The 10,417-nt window shown below is 40.4% G+C and overlaps 1 protein-coding gene across 1 annotated transcript; it reads left to right on the top strand.

Moving 5' to 3' along the window:
- Nucleotides 1–383: 383 nt before the first annotated feature.
- Nucleotides 384–9,901, top strand: HRG (histidine-rich glycoprotein). Its single transcript, XM_010133665.1, has 7 exons — nucleotides 384–581; nucleotides 3,441–3,548; nucleotides 4,542–4,629; nucleotides 5,131–5,297; nucleotides 6,247–6,363; nucleotides 7,861–7,947; nucleotides 8,549–9,901. Exons 1-7 carry the CDS (start codon nucleotides 384–386, stop codon nucleotides 9,899–9,901), a joined length of 2,118 nt encoding a protein of 705 aa, XP_010131967.1.
- The last annotated feature ends 516 nt before the right edge of the window (nucleotides 9,902–10,417 follow it).

The raw sequence follows: 10,417 nt of genomic DNA, 5'->3' as shown, positions 1-10,417 counted from the left end.
AAACAGAAAACCAAGATTGTATAATTCTTGCATACAGAAACTCACCAGCACACTGTTCAAAGCTGAGTATTTTTTGTAGTGAAACTCCATTGCACAATGTATGCTTAAAGAATCACAAACACAGTCCCTTTGATGGGTGGTCCAGAAAGTGTTTTAAGGTCTATTTTCCTCAAAATCTGCTCAATCAGTATATAATAATTTACTTGCTGTTTACAAATGATAATCCTGGGTCAAGGCAATGGCCCTCTGACACAACATCTAAATTTATGTACAACCATGCCCTTTTATCATTCATTTATAACTTCAGTGGGCTACTCTGATTTAAAAGCAGGCTACTGGCTTTATCAGAGCGTGGGCAGAAGTGACCTAACACCACAAACAAAATGCTGCTTCTAGCTTCAGCTTTTTTCCTAACACTATTGCAGTGCTCTGATGCCCAAAACAAAGCGAGCATTACACCTGCAGACTGCAATACCATTGAAAGAGATGCAGCAGTGGCCCTGGATTTGGTCAACAGGCACCGCAGAGATGGCTATATTTTTGGTTTATTCCGTGTTGCTGATGCACACGAACTACACATAGTAAGTATCAATTTAAAGGCTGATTTACACAAGGCTGTGATTTTAAAATAATGAGCCAGATCATTAAAGGCTTATGTTTATTGCTTCTAACACAGCAATGTTGATGTAATTCAATGAATCAGCTCTGATTTACACTATCTTGGTATTCATTTGTCCATGATTTATTGTACATAAGCTTGATTTCAAATGATGCTGAATGCCCTCTATTCTCTTGGCTGACAGGATGTTGGAGTAAGAGATGCTCTGAACAGCTTTATACAATACTGGAAATTAATCTCTCCTGTTTGTTGTCAAGTCTCAGATGTTACGTTCAAAATTTATGTTTGGAGGGTTTCTTTAATCTGCGAATGTCTAACATTAATTAGATCAATGTATCCTGCAAGATCGGCATTTTGTTACTATCTTAATTTTGGAGATAGCTGGATAGCTAGCTGGAGGGCAGGAAAAAAGGCAGAGGAAGCCACAGGAGATGAAAATGCCACTCTGCAAAACAGGGGAAGGGCTGGATAAAGAATCCATACCAGTCATTTCCTATTTCCTTCTTTTTTCTATTTCTGTTTCCTACAGAGGATACATAAGTCTTTCCCAATGATAGCTGAAATGACAGAGCAAATCAATAACACAGAAAGCAATAGAATAGAAAACTTCTTTAACTAGCAGTCAACGAGACCAAGGACATGCAGATTTACTGATGCACCTGGCTATCTTTTAGCTGCTTGTCTATGAGACTAGAATCTAGGCACGCTCTTTGAGAAGTGTATTACACATGTCAGTATGGCAACTGGAAAACCAGGCGAGTTTTTAGTGGAGCTGGTTAAGACTGCCTCTTAGGACAAGAGAAAGCTCAGAAAGGGACCCAAAGCCCAGATTCCTACAGGTCTTCAGGTACACTTTGAAAAACCTGATGGATTCTTTTGCTTCTCCAAGACATGGACGTGGAAAGTGATACTGTGGGGTTTTATGTAATAGCCAAGTAGTTAAAGAGCTCAGCTGGGAAGCCATGAGTGTTCTTCAGCCTTAAGAGACTTAAATCCTCAAGTCTCCTGTCCTTGAAGAACGCTGCATGTGTGTTCCACCTATGTGAAGTGGAGCCACCGGGCAGCAAGACATGCAAAATTCACTGGATGAATGAGGAAAACCATAGCTGTTTCTAAAAAAAATCTCAGTGTTTCTATATCTTAACCAATTATTGACTATTGACAGAGTCTACCAGAACAGAAAAGATCCTTCTATCTATCTTACTGCTACAGAATTCTCCCTATAAGGTCTCCGTACCTTTTCAGACCCAAAGCCACCAGGTATAGTCTCCTGCATACAGATCATGTACACTGTTGTGCAAGAAGTTATGTTGGCTCCACTGCCAAGATAACGTTTAAAAAAGTAATTAAAAAAAAAACCACCAAAACTACAACAGTCCAGAACATTATTTTGATTAGGCTATCACATCAACCCTCCTAGAAACTTCAGCAGAGTAATTCCTAGCAGATAGATCTCTACTGAGTTTACTGAGTTCCAGAAGTGTGAGTGCTCATTGATCACACTAGAACAGTTCTGGCCTGTGCAGTGCAGAACTCTGATGCCCAAGATGCTTTTAAAACAGCCAAGAAGGCATCATGTAAGATAATTTTTTTCCCCAAGACCTAGCCAATGATGAACAGAGGAATCTTCTACTGTCTATTTGGATGTAGACCCTTAATTTCACCTGAGCTCTGCTTTAGACATTATTAAATCCAAATGCATCCTGCAGATGAAAATAAACATTTGCCAGGGACAAATTAGCTTCTTCAGCATTTCACACCTTTAGACGACAAAGTGGATGTATTTAGTCATTTCAGTTTTGGAGTGCTCCTAGTGAATACCACATTTTGCAAAATACTATCTTAACCTTTCCATTCACTGCAATTCCATAAACACAAATCAGAAAAAATAGTCTTTCTCACTGTCTCTGTTCTCTTCTCTGTCTGCATTTTACTAAAATGGTCACTAGCAGCTAGAAATTATTGGGATTTATAAAATAAAATAGAAATACTAACTATCCCTAAGCAGAAAATAATCATGTGACTTGTAGGCAGGATGGGTGTCCAGGACAACTATATTCTTCTCCTGATTCTGCTACTATGTAACACGTGTCTTTCTGCAAGTCACCCAGTCCCTACTTCAAAAACAGAGACAGTACAAAGGCATACACATACTGCAAAACTAGGGTTTAACACGACACTGATGGGCTCTCACTGATAAAAATACTACCCCAGACTGCAGTAATTCTTTCTCAAGGTCTCATCTATACAGAAACACTCTAAAGAGGGACTCTGAATGGATGAGATTTCATAAAACCTGAGGACACTTATTCACAGTGAAAGGCTTTGCATCATTTTATCCAAATGACAAAATGAAATATGTCTGTGTTCATCAGAATGTCCATACAGGGGCTGCATGAAGTTTAAATAATCCATTCCAAATGTGAATTGAGATTAATTACCCTGCAGAAAAATACGAAAGTGAAATTCTGACTAGATGTGAGACCAAAAAAAAAAAAAAAAAAAAACCATGGAGAAAGTAGTTAAGTAGTGGGATAGTCCAGAAAGGCTGTGGAACTGCAGAACATCCGTCGTGGTGAAACATAGAATTCAGCTGAATCCAACTTTGAAATTAGCTCTGCCTTAAGCAAGTGGCTGGACAAGATGACCTCCAAAGGTCCCGTCCAGCCTAAACCCTTCTTACCCTCATCAGCTCAGGAAAACCTTAATAGGGAACTGGGGAAGCTACATTAAAGATTAAGCATGTCTACTTCAAAAAAAAGTTTCTCTCAGATCAAACTTCTTGTATAGAAACTCTTCTTTACTTGCACTTCTTTTCCAGGGAAATTCATCGCTCCAGTACTTAACTTTGGATGTGCTGGAAACTGAATGCTCTGTATTATCCAGAAGACACTGGGAATCTTGTGAATACGGTCACACCTATACCATGGCAAGTAACAGCACCCAGGCAGACTCACATGTCAATAATGCATTAGCTTGATCTTAACCTGAACTGCCCAGAAATTTCTGTGTCACAATATCTCTAAGTGAAGTCTAGGCTTTAATATGGCTCACTATAAAATCAAATCTATTGAATTCTAGAGTTGTTAAATATAAGCTAAAGGTTAGGAAAAGGCTTGACTCCTTAAAAGAGTGCAGCTTTATTTAACTAGTTGTCTTAAAGGAGCTGTACTCTGCATTCCACTGCTGGTAGCAGAACTGATGTTTCAAGAATAATTTACTGACAACTAAAGGGCACAAGAAATTATTTTTTAAAGCATTTTCCTAGTCTATTAGCCAGAAATGTCAGTGTTATATTTTGTCAGTTTTCTGTCATAGCATACGTGGTATGACAATGCAAAATACTAGTAGTGTCAATACACATATGCTACGTAGCAATACTTAACCTTTACTGTTGCACTCCAGTGCTGCAGTCTGGGGTGAGAACTACCAGTGCAAAACTTTATTTAAACAGAAGTGATGATACTGCCACAGAGGACAGAGCAGGAAGGCCATGAGGAGAGAGAAAAGACAACATTTACTCTCTTTATTAAGATGGGGTAAAAGAATGGAAGAAAAGGTCCATCCACTTTTTGCTGAAGAATTACGTAACCTTGAGTATCTCTGGCATCCTAACTTCCTCTGCTAGGTCGTGTTATCTCACTGCAAATAAGTATTAGAATGACTGAGAAGGCTGGTTTAGTTTTCCATTGTCTGTTCAGCTTTGCAAACTGAGAATTAAAATAAAGGCTCTTGTAGAGGGAGATCACATTTTATCTGAACACAACTTTTGAGTGATATCAGATAAACGTTCCATTAATGACCACATCTGTTATTCTTAGAAGTACTGTACATTAAAAGGAGGTGTAATTTCTATGATCACCTACATCCAATTAAATTCAGTGAAAATAACATCATAATCACATATTCTTTTTCCTCTCAGGACTTTGGGCAATGTAAGATTATCACATGTACAAGCCAGCTGCTGAAGAAACCTCAGCTGTATGGATTTAATTGTACATTAAGTCCAGGTAAAATAACCACTGTCATAAGCCAATGCACACCTCAAACCAGCCCTCATACCAAATTACAGGCCTGTGCACTACTAGTGTCTGGTAACCATAACAGATTCATTCATCTGCTCGCAATTCCTATGTTAGATAATTCAAGTGGAATGTTAAGAATGAGTAACAGAATTGAGGTTACCCTGCTCTTCTAAAGCAGACTTTATTAATGCTAGATGAAATCACCACTCCACCTCAACATGATAATGAATATCAAAAAAAAGGTAAACTTGGAAAGAATGCCCATTGGGAGTGGTAAGATTTTAAGGTGGAGTTAAAAGATGTGTAAGAATATTCATTTTCACAGGTTTGGGTTTTTTCACTTTACAGGAAAAACCCATATTTGTGGAGTAAGGGACAAGTATTTCACTTCCAAGGAAACACTAGCATTTCAGTTTCTCATGCACATGCACACTGCCAAGAATATTAATATCCATTGCAGTATTAGTAACTTCTCTGTTTTCACAGTTCCTCCTGATTTACTTGAGTGCAAAGATTGTCCTGTGAAAATTGAAACCTTGGAAGTCACCGAGCAACATAAAAATCTTGCTGCAAAGACCCTGGAGAAATTCAACAGTAAGGTTAACTACACAAACTTCTTCAATGTGGACAAAGTTGAAAAGATTTTAAAGCTGGTAAGTGGCATTTTGTCCTAGAGTTACTTAAAATCAACAAAATGTTGTGAACAACCTCAAAACCATGGCACCAGAACTCAAACCCTTCTAGGATCAGAACTACTGCTGTCACCTCTCAGCATCAATCATCTACTTAAATTGAAGGTCCTACGTCTGCAAAGACTTGTTACCGACTTTAATTTAGACATGTGAAAGCAAAAGGCTTTCTCATCTGCTAAAAACAATGGCAGTGTGATGGCATCCAAAATGTCCTTCCAAAAGAGCCTTCTTTCTGTGCATATTTTTATTTTGAATGCCTGTTTATCTCTCACCTCATAACATACAAGAGTTTATTTACTCCTGACCAGTGTTCTTCAAGATATACAGTCATGTGTACTATTATCAGTCATACATTCTGTCAACTGAAGTCAGAATTTTTTACCAGGGACATAAGGGCAGTAATGCCTTCTCTATGAATAATGCCACTGACAACAGCGGGAGCAACAACCTCACAGCACCTGGCAGAATTTCATGTCAAATTAACATCAGCACTGTAGTACTATGCACCTCCATCACTGGAAAGGTGTTGTTGTCATCCATCAGATCCCTGTATTTTCACAGGAGCAGCAACTCAGTTTAGGGAGAAGACTGTAAGGATGCTACTTCCTAAAAACACAGGTTGTAAAAGTAACGGGTCTTCTAACACACACATACCAGACAAAGAAATAAAGCAACCACTGCTGGAACTCATAAAGGTGTGAGGCAAATAACCTATAAATTATCTAATCTATTTTCCTTACTGGATAAGTGTGTGTGTGTGTATGAGCATTTGAACAGGTAGTGAGCGCATGAGGTAGACAGGATTTTGACACCACCATGAAGCATGGCTTCTTTTAAAATTACAGGACTTTTTTTTGTTTGTTTTTAAATACACCTAGTTACCACTTCCTGTTTGACCTCTTGGTTTCAGACTGCCTCCCGTGAAGGTTACACTATAGAATTCTCTGTAAAAGAGACCAATTGTTCCAAATCCACACAACAAGAAGATCAGGCACTGGAGTGTGATTTTCTGGATGACTGGCATGCTGTAAGTAAAGTCTTAGAATGAGAAATGATACAATGGGTGGCACCAGGAAGATCTTCCCACAATATCTCCAAGTATTTCTTATAATCATGCACCCAAACTCAAAACTAAAAATCCATCATGGTCAAGTCCAGATCCAAATCTTAGAGCTCCTCCTTTTTAATTCTATAAGAAGCCAATACGAACTCTTGAATCTAAATGTAACTGGAGTCTGGAATATTACAGACCTAGAGCTGAGCTTTTCTGTTTGGATCTGGCTTTCACATTCAGACTGAGGCCATTCCCTAGTAAATCATCCATGCTATTTTCATAAGAAGTTTTACAGTAACATGAGTCATAGATCTTAAAAAAAAAAAAAACAACAGGTATTATGTCATTCCAGTGAGCCCAGAGTTACCGTTTTTGTTTCTTCTCCTGCTGGGAGATGGAGAGTGGAATAATTCAGGCTTGTCTACAGATTACTATGGAAGTACTCTCTCCACTCCATCTGCCCATTACAGTACTAGTCTACACCAAAGAAATTACTAGGCAAGATCATAATTTCAGAATAAATTATTGCCCAGAAATTAAATTGAAGGAGTGTAATAAAAATATGGGTAAAACAAAACATGTAAAACTTCTGTTTCATCTACATTCATTTTCTTCACTGGCTCTTTATACTCCAGAAGACTGGAAAAGGTTGTGAATGAACTTTTGGTAAGGGAGCCAAAAATTCACTAGAATGAAGCACAAGTGAGGTAGCTGGGGGTTTTGAATTGTCAGTGCTGCCACTGGTGTGTGAAAATCACTGTTAACATTAGTAATCCTCATCGATCATAATAGGCTACTAATGGCCCAAACATATATCGAGACAAATCACCCACTACAGAGAGCATACACAGAGCCCTTACCCGAGTTCTGTGCTCTTTCACATGAGCAATTCCCCACACAGCAACCGGCAGCAGGTGAAGGTCACAGCAAACAGGGTGCTAAGGGAAGTAATGCTGAGAGATTATAACAAATTACTTTTCAAAAGATAAATATGGAAGAAAACTTTGCTTTTGCCTGAAACAGCATAGAAGGACTTCGAGCAAAATTTCCAAATAGCCCAATCTGAACAGAAGTTTGACAAGCAAAGACAGAAAAAAGGAATCAATTCAGTCACCCACAGGGTACTCATTCTGAAGATATCAGTAGCTGACCAATTTCTCACAGACATCAAAAGGGAAGTAAGAGGGAGAGTAGTAGCCCTCTAGATGCACATGGCAAAGTGGTCTTCACAGTCAAGAACACTCAAAACCAGTGTATATTTTAATCATTATTAATCACTGGCAAGTATCACTGATCAGAAAGCCCAGGATCTAGTAAGTTATGTAAACATACGTCTGTATCGAAGGAAACAGACTAATTTTTAAAACGGTGAACTTTTAGTGGCTTCTATTAACTCCACCTCAACAACCAAGATGGACATTGGTTGGTTTGTTGTTTTATTTTTTCTTTTTTGTCTTTCCTTTTGCTTAGCACGTGGGATTTTGCAAGGCAAGAACTATCACCGATCCAGAGCAGCCTGATGCGACAGATATAAACTGTGAAATCTATGAGCCCTCGGTATGTCCTCACTGACTGGAATGTCTCTGGCTACACCCTCACTCAGCCCAGAGTCACAGATGATTGTGACAGTTGTTCCTGTCACCTTATTACTGCCTGGGTGAGATGCAGCAGGTCAGGCCAGACGGGCTTTTGACTGCCACTGCAATCACAGGACGAATTAGTATGGAGCTGTCCCTATTACTCCTTCCAAGGGTGTCTTCTTTCAGTCCAATTCTACTCCTTAATTAAAGGGAGTAGAGATTGGAAACAAGTTGAAAGGGCTTTTAGAAAGCAGGAGGAGGGGACATGATCTTTATTGTATCTGGTATCCCAGTTTATATTACAACAGCTACTCTGGTGTGAGTTTTATTTTGGTTTGACCCACCACAGGTTTTGCCCAGTTGGTTACATTGTTTCATTTTGTTACGGTGTAGCATTTCCAGATGATTTTCAGTAATTTGGCATTTTATCATCTACTCTTCACTTTTAGCTTAAGATTTTTTTCCTTAGAGCTCACCAGAACTGTAAATGCAAACCTGCTAACTCCCACTTCTCTCTCTTTCTCACCACTTTCTTCTGTCTCACTTAATACTTCCTCCTCTGGTGTTTTTATAAACAGCAGCAAAGAAGCAGACATTCAGCTTGGGGACACCCACACAGACACCCCCATTCCCATCATCATTTTGGTCACGGACATCATCACAAGCATGGATGTCCACCCTCTTCTCAATCCAGACCTGAAGACCCTGAGAATAGCCCTAGTTTAAATGAAGAACATCAAGACAGCAATGAAGGACCTGCTTCTCCTCCTCCCCACCATGGTGGACCACATCACCACTTTCACCATTCACACCACTGTCCTCCACCTCCTCCCCATGATGAACCACATCCTCCTTCCCGAGAGGAACCATATCATCCTCCTTCCACATCTCCTCCCCATGATGAAACACATAATCCTGCTCTTGATTCTCATCATGGGCCACACTGTCCTCCCCCTCCTCCCCATGATGAACCACATCCTCCTTCCCGAGAGGAACCATATCATCCTCCTTCCACATCTCCTCCCCATGATGAAACACATAATCCTGCTCTTGATTCTCATCATGGGCCACACTGTCCTCCCCCTCCTCATGGACCACATCACCACCATCCTCATCATCACAGACCTCCTCATCCTCATGGACATCACCACCATCCCCCTCCCCACTGTGAACCACACTGTCCTCCTCCACCTCCTCATGGACCACATCACCACCATCCCCCTCCCCACTGTGAACCACCCTGTCCTCCTCCACCTCCTCATGGACCACATCACCACCATCCCCCTCCCCACTGTGAACCACACTGTCCTCCTCCACCTCCTCATGGACCACATCACCACCCACATCACCACCATCCTCATCATCACAGACCTCCTCATCCTCATGGACATCACCACCATCCCCCTCCCCACTGTGAACCACACTGTCCTCCTCCACCTCCTCATGGACCACATCACCACCATCCCCCTCCCCACTGTGAACCACACTGTCCTCCTCCACCTCCTCATGGACCACATCACCACCATCCTCCTCACCACTGCGGACCACATCACCCTCCTCCTCCAGGACACCCTCCTCATCTTGGTCATCACTATTACAGACGTCACTGCAACAAGACAGGCTTATTGGGGAAGCACTTTCCATTCCAAATAACAGGAGCTGTCTATCGTATACCAGTTCTAAATCAGCTGGATTCTCTCACACCTCCCACTGTAAACTTTCCTGAGCTATTCCAAAGCAACCCTCACTCCTCCAGCACTGGTGAAGATACTTCCTTCACTGGCTCAAGTGTAAAGGAGATGCCAGAAGCTCCGGGGCTTCTAGATCACCCTACACCATCAAAGTCATGCCCAGGAAACCCCAAATTTGCTCTTCCAAAAATTTTGCCTTTATTTCCACATAGCTCCATGGCAGAAAATTCTGCTACATGAGCTCAGATAAAGATGTTCCTGGCTTAAGAGTTGCAGGGACAATGACGGTTGTAGAATGAATGAAAAGAGCATGTGGAGAATGGGGAAAAGTATATAATTTCTAGGGAGGAGAAGCATTGAAAATAATGATTAAGACAAGTATGCCAATCTGCCTCTTGATTCCAGCTATCTCCGACTTCACTGTAACTGAAAGACTCAAAATTCTGAGTCCTTCAGGTAATGTGAATGGGTACAAACCTCCCAAGCAAACAATGTTCCTTTAGTTCTAACAAAAAGGAAAATTCCCTGCTAGTGAAATCTTAATTTTTCTCATCACTCATAATCATAATGTACTCCTCTGAGGAAATCTGACCTAGAAGAAATTTTACCACCTTCTATTAAAAATTTTCCATGGCTCTACATTCATCCCTTATAAAGATTCAAAGAAAATAAAAATATGCTTTTTTTTTCCTTGACACATTCAACAACGTTTTGTCTTTTTCATTGGTATGGATGTTTAGCTGCCCAGTAAACAAC

This window comes from Buceros rhinoceros, unplaced genomic scaffold (assembly GCF_000710305.1).
Source record: "Buceros rhinoceros silvestris isolate BGI_N320 unplaced genomic scaffold, ASM71030v1 scaffold7463, whole genome shotgun sequence".
Lineage (NCBI taxonomy): Eukaryota > Metazoa > Chordata > Aves > Bucerotiformes > Bucerotidae > Buceros > Buceros rhinoceros.
The sequence above is the reverse complement of the archived record's forward strand: the minus strand, read 5'-3'. Positions and strand labels throughout refer to the sequence as shown.

Bases quoted from the DNA above. Each gene is read 5' to 3' on its own strand.
- HRG (XM_010133665.1), top strand. From the start codon at position 384: ATGCTGCTTCTAGCTTCAGCTTTTTTCCTAACACTATTGCAGTGCTCT. The intron at 5,298-6,246 runs GTAAGTGGCATT...TCTTGGTTTCAG, and splicing joins TTGAAAAGATTTTAAAGCTG to ACTGCCTCCCGTGAAGGTTA. The intron at 7,948-8,548 runs GTATGTCCTCAC...TTTTATAAACAG, and splicing joins GTGAAATCTATGAGCCCTCG to CAGCAAAGAAGCAGACATTC.